A 23,016-nucleotide genomic window follows, 5' to 3' on the forward strand; every position below is an offset into this window, starting at 1 on the left:
ATGTGCCAATAAACATAATTTTAGGGTGTGTCGTCCGCACGCCTAATTTGTTGTGAGCGCAGTTAATTTTGACAGACAACGCCGGCTCTGACGTACACCATCTCAGGAAGTAGGCAAGCTGTCATATCCACATTGTATTGGAATCAGCAGTTACACCGGCACAGATAAATATTTAGCTGGAAAAGGGGTAAGTTGAACAGCATTTGTAAAATAAACAGCATGGAGCAACAGTCAGCGGCGTCAGGCCTCCAGTTTGTCTGAGATTTGTTATCACGAATAAGCTAGCTAAATCTGGGCGTCCACTATAAACGGAGGCGGTGGCTGAACAGATGGATAACCTCCTTTCGCAGAGTGGCGAGAGCGATTGCTTTTTCCTTACGTTAGCCTGTTTAAAGAGAGGATTTCGATTGGGGTTTTGAGTGCTTAAGAGGTCAGGTGCATTTTTGGACTACATCAAACAGAGGCACAGCGAGTATAGGATTTTTTAAAACAAATTTTTATAATTTTTCAGTATAATCTTTTATTTATTTTTATGTTTTGACATGCAAAGCCCTCCTTTCCCCCGAGAGGGCGTGGAAGTACAAAAAATGTTTGTGCCCATCTGAAAAAAAAAAGGTTTAAAAGGCCCGTTTAGATATAGGTATTCATAAAATGCAAAGAAATGCATTCTGTACACTGGCCATGGTGGATCCACTCGGTAACCAGTTCTCCGTGTGATCTTAACTGTTCTATCAACAGTTTCCACAGGGCACACACTTTGAGAACCTCAACTGTGTTGAGCTGTTTTTACCGCTACACATCTTTGTGACTTGTCTCACATACATCTTCTTTCTCATCCTTGTGTCTTATCCCATGCGTAACTCTCCTGTTATCTCTGTGACTCGTCCCAAGTGTAGCTCTCCTCATCATTGTGACTTGTCTCATGTAAAGGTCTCCTTTCTCACCATTGTGACTTGTCTCATTAGGAGCTCTCCTTTCTGGGTTTGTCCTCTCCTTTTCTTGTTTAACCACGCTTTCCAAGCCTCCACTATCCCCCCCCTCTCTGGCTACAATGGTTCAGTCTTCACAACCGAGGTATATCGAGACATCTCTCGGGTCATAGGATGCCTGCTGGGATAAAAGGCCTACTCGAGGCCAAATGGAGCCTACTTGGAAATAAGAGGGCTACTGTAAGAGCAACTGTCTTGCTCATTGCTATATGGTGGTTGTTCTCAGTTCTCACATGGAAAGAGACAGAAAGCAGAAATGGATGCTGCTGATGGGTTCTCCTCTCTGCTGTGAATAGAGTGCATCCCACTGTCCATATTTGCTTTCTGTGCGGAATCTGTAGGTTAAATGAAGAATCAAATCCAGAGCGCTGCAATGCAGTTCGTAGAGTGTTAATTCTGTGTGTGGGGGTGTGGGTGTGTGTACACTCTGGTCAGCTGAGGTTGTTGTACACGGCTACCCCCCCCCCCACCTTTTTTTTGTTTTTTTTGTTAAGAGCTGCGTCAGAAGAATAGAGGGGCTGAATAAAGAGACGACCTTCCTCCGGCTCTGTGCCTTAAAGAGACCTGCCCTATTAAACACACTCTGAGCTACGGCATGAAACCATGAATGCTCATGAAGGGACTGTGCTCTGTTTAGTGCAGAGCGTATGTGGAATGTGTAGACGTGGAAGAGCATGGCCAAAGACTGGCCTGGCTGTCAGAATTCAATGCCTTTTATCACAGAGGGAAGTGCTGTCTGAATAGAAAGGTGATCAAGAACACTTTGTGTAAACAGCAAGCCATAATTAAAAGTGATTTAATGCAGAGATGTTTGAGGATTTGTGTGTTATGGGGCTCATTGTGTCAGCTTGGCCTCTGTATATAGCACATTTGAGAGGCGGGAATAAGAGTGTTATGAACATGAAACAGAGACATATAATGTAGAGTTATAAGTGCTTTATAACTATGCTAGACCTCTAGGCAGGAACAAATTCAGTAAGTAGTATCATTTTGACTATGATGGAACCTTAAGTTTTATTTGACTGCTTTTCTTGTCATTTATTCTGTGATGGAAAGGGGGCAAGTAACTTTTTTGCAACAGAAATCACTTGTATAGTCTTAAAACCCAACCCTGTAACCCAGCGGTTGCTCTTCTGTGACTATCTTAACCCTCTATCATTACAGCATCTTTGTGCACGGTTTTGTGTATGTGGGTTTGTGTGAGTCTGCCTCTACAAATGTGAATCCTTGTTTTTGTTTATTCATGTACCTACTTGCAACTTTGGACAGTTTTTTTTTAGACGTGTGTGAGGTCATGTGTATACCTGTGTGATGGAGGGCTTTAGGACCCTGCAATGTTGCTCAGGCTCTCCTGCAGAAAACAGCACAGACGCTACCGCAGTAGCATTGCTGTCCACACCAGCCACCAGCACCGGTCACACACAAACACGCACACATACATACATATGCACTATACATCCTAACAGGTATGGTCCCACAGGCAGCTCTCACACACGCAAGCAGCTGAGCTAAACAGACACACACATCCGCACCCATTTATTGGCACACAGCGATATCTGCTGAATTGCCTGCTCACCTCCGGGCTTGCTGGCAGTAGTGCTGGCTCTCTACAGCATCCGGCTCTGCTCCACTGGATCAGCCAGCCATTGTACGGACAGAGAGGAGAGACAGAGGGATGTGCGATAGAGAAGAAGGAAGGTAGGCAGAGAGAGAGAGAGAAAGAGGTAGGGAGGTAGGGACCATATTGCTGTCTAGAGGTGGGCAGGGAAACATTAAGAGCGACGTCGAAGCAGCATGTCTCAAACGAAAAGATACCCTTACAGCAGGGTGAGTGACACTGTGATGTACACGCTCTCACTTTCACTCTAACACGTACATGGGTGTGTATTGACACTAACGTAACCATGTCTCTCACATTGTTTTGTCCGCACACGCAAAATTGTGTAGACTTGTATTTAATTAATGTCTTGAAATATTTGACAGCCTTAGTTGTGTGAGTGCACATGGCACGTCAAGGATGTTATTTAAGGTTGCGTACCTTTTTGTTTGATCGTTTCTTTTAAATTAGGGAAATCAGTAGTAAAAACGTTAATAAAAGGATTCCTGTCAATATGGCTAATTGGATTTGTAGAAGATAGTCTAGCAATAAAGTATCGTACTTTGCTGTTGAGCTGTATGGCTGGAAGCAAACTGCTATGACACATGACAATGATATAACCTAATGATATTATTACTGGGATCTGGAGTTAAATGATCTGTCATTGAATTTACTATTCATTCAGGACTCCAGGACATCTGTGTATGTGTGTTTGTCTGTCTTCTTTTGTGTATTGTGTCTCTTTACTGTGACACAGTGACGTAGTCACAATTGAAATGCTGGAATTATGGTAGGAAATTATGGACAATGTTGCTGTAAAAATACTTTGTATTATATGGGGGTTTATTCATTAATTCAAACAGTTCTATTCAAGCATCGCGTATGAAACTACATGACTATTCACTCTTTCCCTTTAACTCTCTACCATTTAAACCCTCCACCTTCAGATTTCAACCAAAACCTTCATCATAGCCTGTGCTTGTCTGCCCTGATATTAACTCATCCCTGACTATCAAGATCCTGAACTCTTGATACTTAACTTTCCCAGTGTCCTGTATCTCCCATATTTAGTTTAAAATTTAATCAACATCAACTTTTAAAAATGTAACAGAGGAAAATAAGTATTTGTAAACTTTAGCTGAATAAATGTTTAGTCTTGGTCATTATACTGATGTTTTTCATCTGAAGTAGGTTAATGGACATAAACGGCATTTAATGAAATGACAAGTGTCACAGTATAATTTCTTATGGGACTTGTTAAAGTTGTGTGTTTGTTTACTTGTTTTATTTACTTGTTTATGTCCCGAAAGTTCTTCTGTAGGATTGTAGATGCTCATATGTCAGAGCCTTCTAGTGCAGCGCGCACACGCACAAACACACACACACACACACACACACACAGACAGAGCAACGCCGCAAAACGTCAGGGACACACTCCTTATTTTCTTTTGCTTTAGAACCACTTCTCTGTGATGCAAAACTAAAACCTTATTGCAAATGTTTGTATATGAGCATCCTGTGGTGTGCACCCAGGATATGTGATCTGGACAAACTGCAATAAATTCTCTCAGAAACAGAGATATATAAATGCCACCTCAGACCAACCCATATTCTTTCATTTAGAGAGAGTATTTTTGCCAATGATACACAGATTAAAAGACTACATCTTTTGTTGTCTAACATGAAATTCTTCCTAACATAAGATTTCCTCACATTACCTAACACTCCTTATCCAACACTCTAGCATGCATAATAATCTCACACATCTCACACAGGACTCTTATTACCTGCAGTAAAAGCATGTTCTTAATTACTCTCCTTGCTCTTTAGTCCTTTCTTTATAAAATTATTTTAATGCTTTGATGGAATTTATGGTATAATTTTGCATTTGAAAAAATCAATAAAATGTCATAAAGCTCAGTCATTTAAGTTTGGAGTCAAATGCACATATTGACCCAAATAAGTCAAGTATGGGAATCTCAAATAACCACTGGTTATTTGGGGGTTGTTGAAAATGTAGTGTGTGCTTGAATCACCAAGCTTGGAATATCCATCAGAGGGAGATGACAGAGCACAAAACTGAATAGAAAGCATGTACTTTCTCTCTCTCTCTCTCTCTCTCTCTCTCGCTTTCTTGCTCTGTATGTACTGTAAAACCAGGTATTTGTGCTAAATTTCCTGAGATGTGAATCTAGATATGACTTGTTCAGTCTGAGTCACACTCTGATTTAGAACATTTGAATCACGAGTTCTGAACTCCGTGATTGGTAACGTACCATACTTCCCTTCTTGTCTCAGTTTGATAAGGTAGAAAAGTCTGTGGTGTATATATATATATACCACAGACTTATACTGTGGTAGAATATTCTAATGTACAATTGAACAGATGATGCTAATTATCTTTTTATTTAATGCTTCTTTACCTTTTGTGAGTTGTCTGATTTGCAATTTTCTTATGAACAACAGGGAAGTAGCCTTCTTAATTTTAAGTGATGATAGTTTTGCCAGCTGGGGCCATTTGGTCTGTCAAAGTAGTGAAGCAAACCAAATTAATAGTAAATATATTTACTATTTACCGAATTACTATATTATGCTAGAAAATGTACAAGGAAAGATACAATGTATACTTCTGCATTGTGTTATGCAGTTTATGATTTTTTTCCATATATGCATGTTGCATGGTTGTATACTCAAAAGTATGTGCAGAGATACAAAAAATACAATAGCAAGGTGTATTGCTTTTATAGCCCAGTGGCATAACCCATCCAGATTTATGAACTCACAATCCTACATTTAGTTGCCCAGCTCTACGGGACATATGGGATATAAAGGATTGTATGAAGTTACATTGGAACACTCCAGTATGGTATTTTCTAGGCTGGTAATTAGCTGTGATAAATATGGGACATATGTTCAATGGATAAACCATATACTAAGGCAGAAAAGTAGATCCTTAACCTTGCAAATTTTTTCACAAGAAGACCACAATGTCATTCATGCATGGTTCATAGAGCTTTCTCTCTCTCTCTCTCTCTCTCTCTCTCTCTCTCTCTCTCTCTCGCTCTCTCTCTCTCTCTCTCTCGCTCTCTCTCTACTCTCTCTCTACACTCTCAGACCACCAGCAGTGGCAGCAGCAGGATGAGTTCAGATGGAGGAGGACGCCCAGTGAAGGTCGGATCTCTGGTGGAGGTCATTGGTAAGGGTCATCGGGGCACGGTGGCCTACATTGGCACAACACTCTTTGCTTCTGGGAAATGGGTCGGGGTCATCCTGGAGGAGCCTAAAGGCAAGAACGACGGCACAGTGCAAGGCAAGCGCTACTTCACCTGCTTGGAGAACCATGGCATATTTGTGCGCCAGTCACAGGTAATCAGCACTTACCAAGCCAAGGCTTAGTCTGTAATTTTGTAATAAGCCTATCTAGTAAGACATACTAAAGTAAGAATGAGTTTACATGCCTTCTAGTTGTTCAAAACTTTGCAGGCTTTCTTTATTCTTTCTCCTGGTTTCTCTTTTTTATACTCCACCGCCACCCAAATGTAGATTCAGTTGGTGGATGATGGGGCAGAAACATCACCTGACACACCTGATGCTGCAACATCTAAAGTCCTTAAACGAGGTGAGTTTACCTACATGCTTTGCATGTGGAATTACTTACATGTGAATTAATTGATGCAGGTGTGGTGCAAATTCTTCGCAGCCTTGTCTGTCAAATTTTACTCATATGATAATTACAGGCTTTAATTTAGTCTTGTCTTGTTCACAGAGATCCCGGAAGCTCCTAAGGCAAATAAAGTGGTGAGTCCAAATGCCTTGCAATAAACAAAGTGTTTATGTGATTTGGAGGTATTTTTGTGTGTGCCATTCCTTTGAGTAAATTTATTATTATTATTATTATTATTATTATTATTATTATTATTATTATTATTTCTCTTGATCGCTTGACTTAAAAAGGGGAATTCCATCAACTTTTCCAAATTTTCACATTAATTGCTTAAGTGAAGAAAATAATTGTTTATATATATATATATATATATAGAGAGAGAGAGAGAGAGAGAGAGAGAGAGAGAGAGGCACTATATAAATGTAACTGATAATAATAATAATAATAATAAAGAATACTGCATACTGGTTCCTGTAGTAGTATGCTGTATAGTATCCAGTATGTGACAAACACAAACAATACTATGAGCTCACATGAACGTATGAATATTCCACCCACTTGTGAAAGATTTTTTGCCACCATTGCATGACTGGATGCAAAACACCATGAAGATAACTCTGATCGCATACTGGAATATTTGTCCAGAGTAGTATGTCAACCAGGAACCTTTTGTGTACTGGAAAAAATATTTTGATTGCATACTGCTTACTGATTTGGGGCCCAATCAGTATGTGAGTAGTATGTAGTAAGCTATTTTGAATACAGCCCGTCTGCTCTAATTGATCAGCTCGCCACTCTGTTCTGATTGGTCAACTGCCAGAGCATTCTCACACCTACACTTTCTGCCCCTGTCTTGCTGTCTGCAGGCTGAGCAGCTGTAAATACTGGTGTGCTTGAAATGTCAGCATTCATTACAGTGTCCAGTTCTTTCCAAGGTGTTTGAAGTCCTGCCATTGGACTTACTGTTCTCTGTTACAGCCAACTATTCCACACTTGGAAAACCCATAGTAGTTATCTTGTTTGCTTTTAACATTTTGAGTAATAGTGAATACTTACAGGCTGTGAACCTGAAACTTTCATTGGACCACAAAATTTGGAACTGATGGACTTGTTGGAATTGAAGGACTTGAATTTCAACCACTGACTTCTTTGTGGTTCTGCCTTTGGCAGAGCATGCAAATTAGATTTCCCCTCACAATGCAGAACACACGTCTTGCCGCATGGCTACAAAACTGAGCAAACTCTTCTGTACTGGCTTCCAGTACTTGCTATGCAATGTGTGAAGGTGTGCCAAGCTTGCTGGTAAGTGGGAAATATGGAAAGCGTTACAAGACATTTCGTAATTGTTATAATAGATATTTTCAGGAGCAATGTCACCAAAAGGATGCTCACATATTTTGGTAATGGAAGTTGACATTTGTGGCATTGTTCCACATTGGATATCCTATTTCTTTAACATCTAAATCAATTAATAAGATAAGATGTCAAGATATTTTATGTATGTATATCAAAGAATTATTTCACCTTTATCCTTAAATGACGATGTATATTCTTATACATTTAGATTTAATAAGGCCCTTCAAGATAAAGGTCTTACAATAATGGCAGAATCTACTCTAAGTCCCTATGTGAATCATATCAGTTATATGAACAAACTTACCTTGCCAACATAAGAAATTCTCCCAGATAGCTAAAGAATAATAGACTGGGAAGATGGTATTTCAAATTGGCCACCAGTTCAGATATTTTTAATTATCTGATTGAGAAACCAACCGTTTACACTAAAGAGAAACTGCACCTACAAGTCACTCGATGCATACTATGTGCTGTGATCATGTACAAAACATCCAGAATATTGGGTGATCATAGTTTATTCTTGTAATGACTGATTATTATACTCCTTAGCCCACTGAGCATAGGTTCATGTATATTCAGATACACATTATTGTACTACAATACAGATACACATTCACGCAAGGTGGACTGTACTGTCAATGGACTGGGTCGTGTGTGGAGTTATAGACAGTATAGCTAACAAAGCTAATGCTAGCAGTTTCTCGTGATGTTAATATGCTGACGCCAACTAGCTATAGTTAACTACAATTTAAGTAATCATTAACTGTGGCCCTAGTATATTGAAAACTAAAGTCAAGAATAAGATGAAACAGCCAGAAATATGAAACGATATTAGAGGTAGCAGGAGTACTGACTGCACCCGTTTTGAAGCTGCTAGCTTGCTATATAAAATAATCTTTACACTAATCTGCCTGATCAATTACTATACAGAACAAGTGGTACAAAATGGCTGTTGTAACATAATGATTAATCTACTATAAAGGGAGTAAATTCTGTCATTATTGTGAGACTTTGTTTTTCAATTTACCTTATTAAATCTAAATGCCTGTATCATTGTTCTATAAGAATAAAAGTAAAATGTCGATACACATATGGACCCCTGAAGGAACTACTAAATAGCGAACAGACAATCCCAGACTATCCAACCCTCGTTTCTTTCCCTTGGAAATGAAGGAACCCTGTTATTGAACTTCCCCGCATATCAGACTACCGACACGGAATCGTTCAGTGGTACAAAGCCAATTTCGATATCGCCAAGCCCTATTGCTTCAGCAGATCACACTAACTGCAAATCACCCAGACTAATATTCATTTGCAACTGCTTCGCTGCTCCACACTAACACTGCTACTTTGCTGGGTCCTAGAGCCCGGCCTTTAACTGGCTACTGTCACTATCACCAGTGTTCACTGGGCCCCAAAGACTCAGTTATTGAGCCCACTTATCGCTAGTAGGGTGCTACTCCCTACACAGTTAAAATATCTTAATTCTTTGTTAATTGAATTAGCTCTTACAAAAAAGCAACACAGTGGCTTAATGGCACTTCCATTTCGAATGTGTATGCCATCATCTTTACATTTACATTTACATTACATTTACGGCGTTTCGCATCTTTGTTTACGGCATTTATGGCATCTTTGTTTCCAAACTTTGAAAAGCTCTGTTCCACCAAAGTGTGGAAAGTCAGGCAGCTGAGAAAAGTTGTTTCTTGGGAAGAGATTTTCTCATATTTACATGTTACATGTAAAATATCTCTCATATTAGGGTCCTACCTCCTACATCCACCACACCTCCCATTACAGTTACAGTCCCTGTGAGTTATGTTACAATCAACCCAAACTCACATCCAAGGTCTAAACTGGGTTGGACACCAATGCACTGAGTGAACAGCACCCTGGTTATGGAATTCTTGGTAATGGAAAAGCATCTTTTCTGGTTTTGCCATTCAACTGATGATACACACAGGCAAATAGAGCCAAACTTCTTCACAACCACCACAATAGGAGAAGAAATAGGGACTCTGCTCACCCACACTATATCCTGATTTAAAAAGCTCTTGAATGTACTCTTTCACCTTTCATCAATATATACTGTGGTGGTGGGTGGGTGCGTGGGGGGGTACCACTGTCACATCGCAACATCATCTTAGATAGGGATCTCTTGCTCAGTTCAATTGGTACATTCCACATCTCCCTCCTCCTGATGGAACACCTCTCTGTACTTAGGAAGCAAAGACCAAACTTCTAGTTATTGGACTGAATTAAGAACAGGGATATCTACAGCACCTTTGGTTATTGGACAAAATGCTCCAGAACTCCTGGGGGTAAAGACATACCCACTGGCTCTAACAGAGCATATGTAACCTGTGGAGCTGACTCCTGAAGGCAGACTGCTGGCACCATAACCCTAGACCCAGCAGGAATATGTATTTCTGGGCCTCTAGGAGCAGTTAATTTACCCAAGCTACCAGGCTTTACCAATTGATCAAAAGTCTGGCATTCAGTCAATCCCCGTTTCCAGGCAGTGCCCCCAGCCTGCAAACTAGGTAAGCGAAATAGAATAGCTGCATGTTGGCTAAACAACTTGGTAACAACAGGTTAAAACATTTATACCCAACAGCCCTAGCACTGAAGCCTTCTGTTACTGAGTAACTACATCCAAAGAATTTTACTACCAGGACACCCAGGTAAAGGTTTTCCCAAGTACTTCTACATCAAGCTTTAAGTAGTTAGGGTATCTCAAATCTGTTGGCTGCCTTAAGATGACGCCAGCTACATGACTAACCTGTCCTGTACCTGGGACCAAAAATGTTGTCTAAAAAAACTCTGTAATTGTTGTTACCATAGAACCAGTGTCAAGTAATGACCAAACTCTCACTCCTCCCATTACTACATCTACTACAGCGCACTGCCCTATAAGTTTTGAAGAAACCTTATTTTAACCAGAGCCTTGCTCCTCACTCCTCCTGATGCTTGGCTCCCTGCACCAGGAGATACCAGTGGATTGACACTGTGGATTAATGGCAGTTTGAATGTGTACGCTGTCATCTTTGTTTACAAACTTTGAAAAGCTCTAATCCAACAAAGTGTTTCAGGCAGCTGAGAAAAGTTGTTTCTTTGGGAGAGATTCTCTCAAACCAATTCAGAACCTCAGTAATCATGTGTGGCTTCACCAGATAACAATTAAAATAGCTAGATTTAGGTTGTAGACATTATCACAGATTCATGACCTTAACACTATATATTTTTCAAGAATGGACAATTTTTCTTTGGAACACTGCATGGTTTTGTTTACTTCTCAATTACACTGAATGAATTACACTGAGCTTTTGAAATGTTGGTGGAATTCCCATGATACAGAAGGTACAGGAAGGTGCTACTTAACACCAAGGTCATGAGTTCTTTTCCCAGGCTTTACACACATTGTCATACTGATAAACGTTAGTCACTCTGCATGAGAATGTTTGCCAAAGTCTGTAAAAAAAAGAAAGAAAAAGATCTTTTATGTCCAGCAGAGGGGGATATAGTTGAAAGCTGTATGTGCCTGTTCCTCATTGCTCATTGACATCTTGACATTCACTTATCACCCCTTTGTCTCTGTAGTTGTTTGTTTCTGTTAAAATGCATTATATACCTAAAACAATGTAGTAATCGAAACAGTAATTATGTATTAAAGATGTTTAATGTCCTGTATCCATTGACCTCCACCTTAAACTCCAACGAACCGGACAAAAACTTGCAAGAATTCACTTTTTATATTACTCTCCTTAACACTCTGCCTGTCTGTAGCCTTACTATACTATATTTGGACACTTGTGATCTCATACCATTAGCACTTTGAAGAGAGCAGCGTGTGTGTATATGTGTGCAGTCCACGTCCTCTGCCAGCATTATTGTTGACCTTTAACCTTTCACCTTTTTCTTCTTCCTCTGAGTGTGCAGCGAGGAGCCAAACCCAAAAAGGTGTTGCATGTTTCTCTAACCTCTGTAACTGTAGAAAATACCTCTCTGTGAACGGCTGCAGTGCATGCCGTCAACCTGTCATTAACATGTGTGTTGACTATATTAGCGATTCTGTGTATCAGTTGTGTGTTGGCATCATGGATTCCCATTTCTTGTCAGTCTGTTTAAGTTTGCTAGTAACCGCAGTCTGGCTGGCAGTGTCTGATTCCTATGCTTAGGTGTACAATGAATCAGCATGCTTATGTGTATGTTTCTCTATGTGCAGAGAGAGAAAGAGACAGTTAAGTGTGGTGTGAAAGATGTATTTCCCAAATGCCATATTACAATGTCGGTTTAGGTGGATCTTTACAGCAGCCAGCTAAAACACAAGTCAGTCATAAACATCATGATCAGACTCATGCTCAGAAGATGAATCTTGACTTGCCATTTTAGGACTATGATCCATTGAAACAGTGTTTTGTGTTTTTAGTCTAAACATTAGCGAATTCATAGTACTGCATGCATGAAAAGCTTAATAGCCATATGTTAAGCAAGAATTCTTTACTTGAAGATACAGTGTCAGTAAACTACTGTGTCAATTTGTGAATTAGCTCCTGTACATTTATAAACCGTTTACATATGCGTTTTCAGTTTCTTCTGATGATATCCATGGCTTATGGGTGTTCCAAGAGAGAATTAATTCAGGTCTCTGCCCACGCCAGTCGCTGTTTGACTACGCTGTGTGTACTACGTCAGAGTGCTTGCCGAAGCTCTTTTGGTCAGAAGGCTGACTGCAGTTTGGCAGGGGCTACCACGGGTCATTCTGCTAAAATATCCACCTCTGCAAAGGTTCTTCTTTTAGACAGGTGTTCTTTAGGTGTTCACATGGTGTTTCAGAACTCAGACTGTAGTCAGATAAAGAAGCAGTAAACACTACTTGCGTTTTCTCATCACATTTATTGACAAACAAAAGTTTCCTCCCATGATTTAGTGTTTCTCTTATGTTAAGAAGCATTAAGCATCCTTTTAAGCAATGTGAAGCATTTTATACAATTAATAAGAAACATAAATTATATTTTTTTGTTAGTTTATGCTAACCTCTTATAGTCCAGGACTTTTATTTAGTTTTTGCACTTGCTAAGCTATTTAGTAGCTGTGAATTATTCAGTAACTCATTTAAAACGAATATGAAATGTGTGTACATACTAGTGCAAGGTGTTAGTTTTCTAATACTTTATTCATGCTGGATAGGCAGTAATTAGATCAATGTATTTCATTTTCCACTGTAACATAGATCAAGCAAGCAGTAAAAAGTGATACATTTGACTGAAGCGTTTTAAAAGTAAGTATCCAGGATTGTATAGACACAGTCATTGTGTAATGTATGCATGTAATCTGATCACTCATAACCTCACAGTATGCACTAGAACCTCATAGTCATTTATTTGAAATAATATGCTGGACTACAGAACCAAAACAACAAACGCTGTGATTGTGTTATTGTCCAACACACGCAGACACTGCACTGTAAGTGAATTTAATCATACGGTGTGTGTCTGTAGCAGTGTAGAATGTGGTAATGATGTGTGAGTTGATTAAAAGAACTGAGCAAAGAGACTTAATGTAAAGTGACTAGGTGACAAAGCTCTTCTGCTGTCGTCCTACTTCTCCATCTCTCCAAGCATCTCATGCGTCCCTTGCCAGCTCTGCACAACTGTAATCTGATCTATCAGTTTGTTTGTGGTCTGCAATTCTCGCTCACTCACTCCCTCTTTCTGCCCTGCACCCTCTCTTCCTTCTTTTCACTTCATAAGAAATTTGAGCGATGTGTAACGTGTATTCAAATGATGTTGCATCTGCTCATTCTAAGCATAGTCGTAGGTTTAAAATGGACAGATAGGAAGACACACACACAAACGTCCACTTAAGATTTAAATAAAGATTTACAACTTGTTAATAGTAAATCCAGGAAAATGGCCCACTATCTATACATAGGCACACGCGCACACACACACACACACTCACACACACACACACACACACACACACACACACACACACACACACACACACACACACACAAGTATACCCTCTTGCCCCATTGTTTTGGAAAGCCAGCATAATTAACCCTTGTTGCTAGGATACAGGGCAGACTTCCATCAGTTCGACCCACCCCACCCCCTCACCCTTGTTCCTTCCCTTTCTCTCTCTTTCTTCTCTGTGGCTCTCACCCAGCAGGGAGGGAGGGAGGCTGGTGATGTAATGCGCTTGCTAGGCAGCCGTTGGCACGGAAGAGCAGCAGGGAGAGGGAGGCAGAGAGGAGGAGGAGATTAACAGAAAGGCCAGAGAGAGAGGGAGAGAGATGGATACAGAGGAAGAGAGGGATGGCTACTCGGTGTGAGGGAGCGATGACAGTGCTGTAATCGGAATGCCGAGGAGAGGCGAGATGAGAACGAGGAGAAGTCTAGGCCGTGTGTTCTAAAAGGGAACGGTCCCGCTGCTGCCGCAGACACAGAGGGACGAAGAATCTGAGCAACCATTTCAGCAGCAGCACCGATTACCTGCAGCATCATTTGTGTGTGTGTGTGTGTGTGTGTGTGTGTGTGGGTGGGTGGGTGGGTGGGTGGGTGTCTGGCCCCAGCTTGCCTGCCGCTGTGTGCATATTTGTGGCTTTACAGGAGCTTTGGCTTGCTCTCCTCTCTGTGTCTCTCTGTTACTGTGACTGAACACTTGCTATCCTTTTGCTCTTTTTCTGCCCGGCTGTTTGTGTGTGTCTGTGTGCGTGTCTTCTTCACTCGCCAAAATGATGAGACAGACGCCTGCTCCTCGTAAGGTACACTGCATCTGATTTTTTAAATGAACGTATTACTGTGCCTTGGCTTTGTCCATAGTGATCACATCCGCATGAGTGCGTTAGTAATTTGTGCACTTCTGAAAAGTGCTTTTGAGAGGATTGAAAGGGAATGAGTAAGCGTAAATCAAGTTACATTTTCAGATGCACACACACACACAAACACACACACACATGCATGCATGCACAGGTATATGCAAACAGGTGCACAAAGTAGTATGAATCTCTTGTCCATTATTATTTTGCCTTTTTATGAAATTTTGGGATTTTTAATTTTTTTTGTGGTGTTACATTTTCTAAAAGTAAACTCACATTACACTGGAAATAACAAGCATTGCTGAATTGTGCAAAAAGGCTTTGTTCAACAGTTTTAAGATATGTCACTGTCAAAGTTCCAGATTTGTGGATGTGTCTGCAGTTAGATACAGAGGGGTTTTGTCTGAGTGTGAATTGTGATTTTCTCAGTGTAACAATCCAGCTGTGAGCAGGCCAGTGTGTGTGTGTGTGCGCACGTTTTGACCTTGGTGGTACCAGGCGAACTAGAAAGTTTGTAATGATTTTTAAATTCTGTTTGAATGAATGGGTGTGCATTCATATGTGGGTCCACTGTACAGTACTTATGGTGTGATGGAAGAAGATGTAATTTAGCCTACACGCAAACATGCACACATGCACATATATACATACAAGACCTGTGTTTTTTTCTCTTCACTAATCCAGACAATCTCTATTCTCTTCCCAATTCCTAACTGTTTTATCCTCACTTCAAACTCCTGAATCACAATGGCTGTGCATGTTTGTGTGGTGTGTGTATGTGTGTGTTCCCTCCTCAGACTACAACCCGGAGACCTAAGGTGAGTTTCAACTCAAGAGTAACACTAAGCCATTCATGCGTGTTTGTGTATGTGTGTATCATGTGTAACATCAATAGAAAAAGTGAAGCCCTGTCACCTATGGGTTTAACTGATCTCTTGAAGCAGGAGTACCTTGTAGTGCTTACTCTGTGTATGTATGGATGTGCATTTGAATACAGCTATGGATATGTTCTTTTTTCATGGATGTAACTAAGTACACTAATGCTAAGTGCTGAGTTATGTTCTGAAGTACATAATACAGACACATGTCCAGGGCAGATGCAGCCCATATCAAAGGATCCAGACATTACCATAAAACACATTTGATAAACCTTTTAATTGATTTAACCTAAAAGTAAAATCTCAAAGGTAATTCATTCATTATAAAAGGACAGAAGAGGACCGTAGCACACTGATACATTTTCAGCCTTTAATTGTGCAAACAGACTAACATTTTGACACTACTGTGTCTTCATCAGAGTCAAAATGGGTAAAGACATGGCCAAACGACAAATAACATATATAGTCAACCTAAAATAGACGTACAAATATAACGGGATAATTGAATTTTGAGTCAGCGGGGGGGAGTTGCCATATGTCATGCCTCTATCACCATATCATGAAAGAGAACAACATAACTCTCCTTAAAGGTTTCACAAATATGAATACATATATATACAAACATCCATAATATATGAAAACAGGACAAATTTCTGTCTTATTTTATGCTAACGGGCTCCACCGTGTTCAAAGTATAGCTCGAATATGCTACTCTGCGGAGCAGTGGGTTAATAATATTACCTCCTCTTAGAGAGAGGATACCCCAAAGCTTGAATGATGCAGCAGAACATGGTTAGCATAAAGTAAAAAAAAACAAACAAATAAAAAATTATTGTATGTATTGCAGTCATCAAATGCTATTACAGTGAGCTTTTAATGTAAGTGACTGCAGTATATGACAGTTGAATATGCTTTCCCTCTGTGTCTGTGTGTCAGGCACGGGCAGGGGTGGGGGTGAAGGTGGGTTCTGGCTCTGCCTCGGCTGGGGAGATGAGCAGCAGTGAACCAAGCACACCTGCTCAAACCCCATTGGCTGCTCCTGTTATCCCCTCCCCTGTTGGTACACTCCCCTCACCTGGAGCTCCTCCCATCCCAGCTCCCAGTAAGGTGTGAAACTGCTGTTTACTCTCTGATTGTCTCCAGCAACCACCATGAATACATCATTGCTACAGCCAGATTTAGAGACACTCCAGAATCATTTATTAATGATTTTCTCATTACTAGACAACAGACTTTCAGAATTCAATTTTACTGTTATTCATTTTGGGGGGTTTATATATTTTTTTCAAAAGACATTATAGTGTTTAATGACATGAACTTTATGTCTCATTGCTTAATTATCAGGGTGACATTATAGATAAACTGATGCGTGTGTGAGTGTGTCATGTGCACCAGCGTGAGGGAAAATTTACGCTAACATTTACACATGAAACTCTGGACCCACTAACTATAGTGCAGTCTCAGGACACAAAGTCATTCTTTAGCATCTGTAAGCAGTCAAAAGGTCACATCCTGTCCTGGCTGTGTGCATCCACTCACTTTATGCTCCCAGTGTACCTTTAAAATAAAGGGGGATGATGAGCTGTGTATTTGTGTGTGTGTGTGTGTGTGTGTGTGTGTGTGTGTGTGTGTTTGTGTGTGTCAGGAGGAAGAGGCTCTGCGGGCACAGGTTAAAGATCTGGAGGAGAAGTTGGAGACTCTGCGGATGAAGCGGGCCGAGGACAAGGCCAAACTGAAGGAGCTGGAGAAGCACAAGATCCAGCTGGAGCAGCTGCATGAATGGAAGAGCAAGATGCAGGAACAGCAGAATGAGCTTCAGAAACAGCTCAAAGAGGCCAAGAAGGTCCACACACACACACACACACACACACACACACACACACACACACACACACAAACACACACACACGTGTGCACTCACACTCACATATCCATGTACTCACACGCGCACTCATACTCGCACACGCGCACACAACTGAAATTGAATTGAAATTGACCGTTCAAAGAAGATGGTGAAAAGAACCTTTGGTACATTTGCAGTGTTTGAAGAATGCATGATTTTTGCTGGGGTCTTTATGATAGGAGGCAAAGGATGCTCTGGAGGCAAAGGAACATTATATGGAGGAGATGGCTGATACAGCCGACGCCATTGAGATGGCCACCTTGGACAAGGAGATGGCCGAGGAGAGGGCGGAGTCTCTGCAGCAGGAGGCCGATGCCCTGAAAGAGAAGGTGGAGGAGCTGACCATGGATCTGGAGATCCTCAAACATGAGATAGAGGAGAAAGGTATACATGCACACATGCTCGGCTTAACGATTAGTCTCCTCTTCTTATTATGTTATTTTCATTATTATACTTCTCATTAACTCCAAGCCTTATTCTCTGTGTTATTGACCTGCAGGCTCTGATGGAGCAGCTTCTAGTTACCATGTGAAACAACTAGAGGAACAAAATGCCCGTTTGAAAGAAGCTTTGGTGCGGTGAGTGTGTTTGTGTTTTCTAGGTAGTTCAGAGACTATAGCAAGACCTTATATTCATTCACTGTTATCTGTGTCAGAATGCGTGACCTGTCCGCATCTGAGAAACAGGAGCACATAAAACTGCAGAAGCAGATGGAGAAGAAAAATTTTGAGCTGGATGCACTGAGGATGCAGAAAGAGAAAATACAGGAAGAGATGAAGATGGCAGAGAAGACCATAGACGAACTGAAAGAACAGGTAATTTGAGCTTTCTGTAGTATACAGATAACCCAGAAAACTCAACAGATAACCCAGAAAACCTAACAAATAATCCAGAAAACCCAACAGATAACCCTGAAAACCCAACAGATAACCCAGAAAGCTTCACACAACATAGCCAGCAGCAAATAATAAGAACTTTATGTTCATGACACATGCTTGAAATAACATACAGGTAAAATTGCAAACCAGTGTCAAGTGTCCACTGCCAAATAGTGTTGTCAGAACTTTATGTTCATGATACATGTTTGAAATAAGACGGGTAAAATTGTGTAACACATTTTCCATTTTTTTGTCAGGTATCAGTGGTGTCATTAATCAGTGTAGGGTGCTCTGTAATGAGTGAGACCATAAAGGGGATGTTTCTATAATAATTCTAAGGTGGATGCTGCCCTTGGAGCAGAAGAGATGGTGGAGACCCTTACGGAGCGTAACCTGGACCTGGAGGAGAAAGTACGGGAGCTCAGAGAGACCGTGACTGACCTGGTGAGTGGACATGCTCCTATCAATCTCTCTGTGCGTGTGTCTGTGCAAGGAAATCAACTTATTAGCTAACTTGTGCAAAGCATTTCTCATCTTTTGAGATTTTGCACATGCTGCCGGACTAATTAAGCTGTGCACACTGCTATCTCAAGTGTGATAAGCTACAATTCCGCATCCAACAATGGGTGGGTACCTTTGTTTACGTGTGTGTTACAGGAGGCCATTAATGAGATGAATGATGAGCTGCAGGAGAATGCCAGGGAGACGGAGCTGGAGCTGAGGGAGCAGCTGGACCTGAGTGCAGCCAGGGTGAGGGAGGCCGAGAAGCGGGTGGAGGCGGCGCAGGAGACTGTAGCAGACTACCAGCACACCATCCAGAAATACAGAGAGCTGACCGCACATCTTCAGGTACTGCTTCAGCCAATCACAATCCAGCGACAGCCCCAAACACACCGCTCTCTGCTGTCTCTCGATTTATGTACTCTGAATCACAGCTCAAGTAACAGATTTGGGAATGCATAAATATGTGCGTGACCTGTTGATTTTGAAAGTTAGCCTGTCTGTGCCTGTGTGTAATGTGTTGTGTAGGAGGCGAACCAAGAGCTGATGAGCCAACAGGAGGCCAGTGCCGAGCCACAACAGCCACCCGCGGAGATCTTTGACTTCAAGATCAAATTTGCAGAAACTAAAGCGCATGCAAAGGTCTGGCATAAACAAATAAACACATATGTGCACACACACAAGCACAAACTCTAAAACACACTCAAAGTCAACTCAAGATGCACTGTACTAATTTATATATTGCAATTCTACACATTCTGATCACATAGCTTTCATGGTATATTTTTTAAAATTGTAGATTAACTTTATTATAACAGTGCCATAATTATGTGTGTGTTTGTGCATGTGATATGATGTGATATGAAGTTACATTTACATTGCGCCTTTCTCAATACCCAAGGACACTTTACAATCATCACACAACACATCATTTTTACATCTAGTCAACACACCAGTGAGAAGTGATTGCGCACAATATATTCTCAACTGTATGTGTGTGAATATGTGTGTTTTATCCCAGGCCATTGAGATGGAGCTTCGTAAAATGGAGGTGGCTCAGGCAAACAGACAGGTGTCTCTGCTCACTTCCTTTATGCCCGAGTCATTCCTGAGACATGGAGGAGATCACGACTGCATCCTTGTCTTGCTGCTAATTCCCAGACTCATCTGCAAGGTACCAGATCCTGGGTGCTGGTGGACACTAAATCAGAAAGTTTGATAAGCAAAGCATCAAATACAATAAAGCTGAACAGCAAACAAGGATCTGACAATATACAATGCAAATGCAATACAATAAAAAATGCAAATAGGATTGGCAAGGCATAAACACATGGGAAGGTGTAAGGCTTCATGATAAGCATACAAGACAAAGACTTTAAATAGACACACTAATGACATAAATGAACAGCAGGTGTCAGTAGTCAGGAGAGGCAGAGTGCCGGAGTTACTCAGCATCTTGCAGGGGAGCTGATACTACTGGCTTGGGGAAACAGACGGTGACACACAAAACTTCTGAATGACCATCTCCAGATTCATGTGATCAGATGTCTACATCTCCTCGCTGTCCTTAAACCACTAGTCAACTGCTGCAACAGCCTTCCTGTCAGGGTTCCATCAGAACAGCAGAGGCTTGTCACTGAGGTACAGGGTGAGGTACAGGATGAGGTACAGGGTGAGTTACGGGGTGAGGTACAGGGTGAGGTACAGGATGAGGTACAGGATGAGGCCTTAGGACAAGTCACCAAGATAGTTGTGGGCATAATTGGTCCAGGGGAGCAACCTACACCATCCCTCAGCTGATCTCTGCAGTAACTACAAAGATAATAGCTGAGTTTCAGTTATATCTTTTTCAACCTCTCTACCTGGCCTGGTGATTTCCCTGTCCTCCAGACCTGAGATACCTCAGCCCAATGTTATATCCTCCAGTAAACTCAGAAAGAAAGTGGAACAGAGCTTTTGCTGTTTGGTAGGCACTGGGGAGACTTGGGAGCAAGCCTTCGAGAAGCAATTGGCAATGACAAGAATGGTGGAGCTACCTTCTGAGAGCCCTGAAATCCACTGGAAATGTCTCCAAAATGCATGCTGGGAGTTGGTGTGGGGTCTTGGCCTGAGCAAACATGGAACAGGATTCCACGTAATGTTGCACATTAAATTCAAGCAGGTAGGAGAAATAATCTGAATGTAGAAATAATGTGGATTGGTGGTTTCAGGTTTATGAAATGTGGATAGGGCATCAGCCTTAATGTTCAGGTATAAAGCAACTTGTAAATTGACAATGAGTGAACAATAGTGCCAGCCTGGCTTAGCAGAGAGTGAGGTAATGGACATTTTTCCAGATTCCAATGGTCTTTTTAAATGATTAAAAGATGAAGGGATCCCTCAAACTGGTGCCTTGACTCCTCCATGGCGAGGCGATCTTACGGGCTAGTAGCTCCTGACTGCCTAGATAATTATGTTCCACAGAGGAGTGCTTCTTCAAGAAGAAGGCAACTGAGTGAAGCTTAGGCATATCTCCTAGCATCTGTCAGCATAGCGCAACTCCCTCTTCAGAGGTGTCGGCCTCGATCAGGAAGAGGTCAGGTTTGAGAGGTCAGGTTGAGCCAAAAAAGAAGGCTGTGCACTGATTTTTCAGGTTGCTGAATGCCTCCTCTGTAGCCAGAGATCAAGAATGTCTGGGTAGAGTGCCTCTGATGAGCACAGTCAGTTGTATAGCCACTGTGCTGATTTTTATTTTTAATTGTCCTTTATTAAGGTTTATTAAATCCAGGAAGCTTTGTAAATTCTTCACAATACTGAAGCAGGGGATGAGTTCTGTAGTGATGTTTTTGCTGAATACCTTCAAATCCTGATACTCCCACAGAATGAGTTCTATCCCCTGTATGGTCTTTCCACTCAGATGTTGAAGCTATAATCCCCTTGAAAGATGGGGGTTATGTTTTTGGAGGCATGGCAGTCCTAACATCACAGAATGTTGAATGGAGTCAGTTATGATCTATTGACTTATGATCTGTCTCGTTTCCCCATGGGTTAATCCCACCTAGAGTTATATGTAATAGGTAATTTTATTGACACACCTGAGCCCAACAGGTGGCCATCCCCAACGTGAAAGTGAAGTGAACAGAACAGAAACATTATTGCGCTGCCAAAATTTGTATACAGACAGGAAAAGTGAGCGGAGGCATCCACAAACAAAATCCAGATTCTAATCTTTGTTGTCATTCTTGAAGTGTGACGTGGGATCTAGCTGGGTGTGAGTTTGAAGTTCTTCAAGTACATGACTTTCGATCATGCAGCAGGTTATCCAGCCAAATAACCAAAGAATTAAACTGGTTTAGGGATAGTGGATCATCATGGCAGACACGTTTGGTGTAGTTCTTGATAAAAACTGGTGATCAGCTCTTGGTTATTCCATCCCAACAACATTGCCAACATGTAAAGTTACGTAGCACACATTCAGTAGTGGTCTTATCTCCTTGTTTTTGCCAAAAAAAGGAGTTTGTAGTTCCCAAACTGCTTCAGTGTCCAAGCTCTTGCATTGTGAGAAAATAAAAACTACAAAAGCAACCTTGTAATGTTCTATAGGAAAACTACAAGGGCTATGTACCAGGTAAAGATGCATCAAATCAGGCCCCCAAACCTAAGGTTTACTGTCATACCTTGGATAACTGAATCTTGGGGAACATCAGGGAGTTTCATCTCCACCTCTCCTATAGCATTGGATTCAGATAACACACAAAAAGCAGTCAGCTGGCAAGTTAGGACTTCCACAATGGAGTTGATTCTAAAGCTTGATGTTGCAAATGTAGTTGGTCTTGCTATTGCTGAAGGTGCTGTGGTAGCTGCACCAAGACTTCATCCATGCTGACTGATGCTGGCAGAGTTGCACTCAGAGATGTTAAACGAGTAAATAAAAAAACAAAGTAAAGGCAATATGATACAAAAACAACCAAGAATCTGGCATACACTAGGCATATGCAAGTGAGAATGTCAAGTGCAAACAGATGGGAAGGTGCAAGGTTCACAAAAAACACACAAAGTCTACTTAAAGACACACTAATGACTTATAAGATTGGCACAGCTGCTAATAGTCAAGAGGGGCAATGCATTGGAGATAAACGTCTGGAGACAAACAGAATTTCTTGGTGTCTGATGTTCAGGTGGGTGTGTGTCTGTATGTGTGTGTTGCAGGCGGAGCTGATCAGTAAGCAGGCCCAGGAGAAGTTTGATCTGACAGAGAGCTGCTCACAAAGGCCAGGTCTGAGAGGTGCACCAGGGGAGCAGCTCAGTTTTGCGGCTGGACTTGTTTACTCTCTGAGCCTTCTGCAGGCTACTCTGCACAAATACGAACAGTGCGTCTACACACTGTTTCACTCCCTCTCTCTCTCTCGCTCTCTCGCTCTCTCTCTCTCTCTCTCTCTGTGGGT

General features: G+C 41.3%; 1 protein-coding gene across 3 annotated transcripts in view; it reads left to right on the plus strand.

Moving 5' to 3' along the window:
• Positions 1-170: 170 nt before the first annotated feature.
• dctn1b (dynactin 1b) overlaps positions 171-23,016 on the plus strand; it is a 30,898-nt gene continuing 8,052 nt past the window's right edge. The window contains exons 1-17 of one of the 3 annotated variants that reach the window (XM_081724070.1): positions 171-187; positions 5,701-5,952; positions 6,130-6,205; positions 6,353-6,384; positions 11,546-11,566; positions 14,361-14,378; positions 15,230-15,250; positions 16,247-16,417; positions 16,956-17,153; positions 17,393-17,597; positions 17,713-17,791; positions 17,869-18,028; positions 18,431-18,535; positions 18,749-18,940; positions 19,121-19,234; positions 19,614-19,766; positions 22,781-22,941. In XM_081724070.1, the coding sequence (XP_081580196.1) occupies positions 5,725-5,952; positions 6,130-6,205; positions 6,353-6,384; positions 11,546-11,566; positions 14,361-14,378; positions 15,230-15,250; positions 16,247-16,417; positions 16,956-17,153; positions 17,393-17,597; positions 17,713-17,791; positions 17,869-18,028; positions 18,431-18,535; positions 18,749-18,940; positions 19,121-19,234; positions 19,614-19,766; positions 22,781-22,941 (1,934 nt within the window). In that variant the 5' untranslated portion in view covers positions 171-187; positions 5,701-5,724. Of the gene's footprint in view, positions 188-2,391; positions 2,817-5,700; positions 5,953-6,129; positions 6,206-6,352; positions 6,385-11,545; positions 11,567-14,360; positions 14,379-15,229; positions 15,251-16,246; positions 16,418-16,955; positions 17,154-17,392; positions 17,598-17,712; positions 17,792-17,868; positions 18,029-18,430; positions 18,536-18,748; positions 18,941-19,120; positions 19,235-19,613; positions 19,767-22,780; positions 22,942-23,016 lie in introns of those variants that run through there. The other 2 variants (XM_027023575.3, XM_081724069.1) reach the window with 2 other exon arrangements.

Source organism: Electrophorus electricus, chromosome 12, assembly GCF_041902795.1.
Source record: "Electrophorus electricus isolate QZ-2024a chromosome 12, ASM4190279v1, whole genome shotgun sequence".
NCBI classification, from domain to species: domain Eukaryota; kingdom Metazoa; phylum Chordata; class Actinopteri; order Gymnotiformes; family Gymnotidae; genus Electrophorus; species Electrophorus electricus.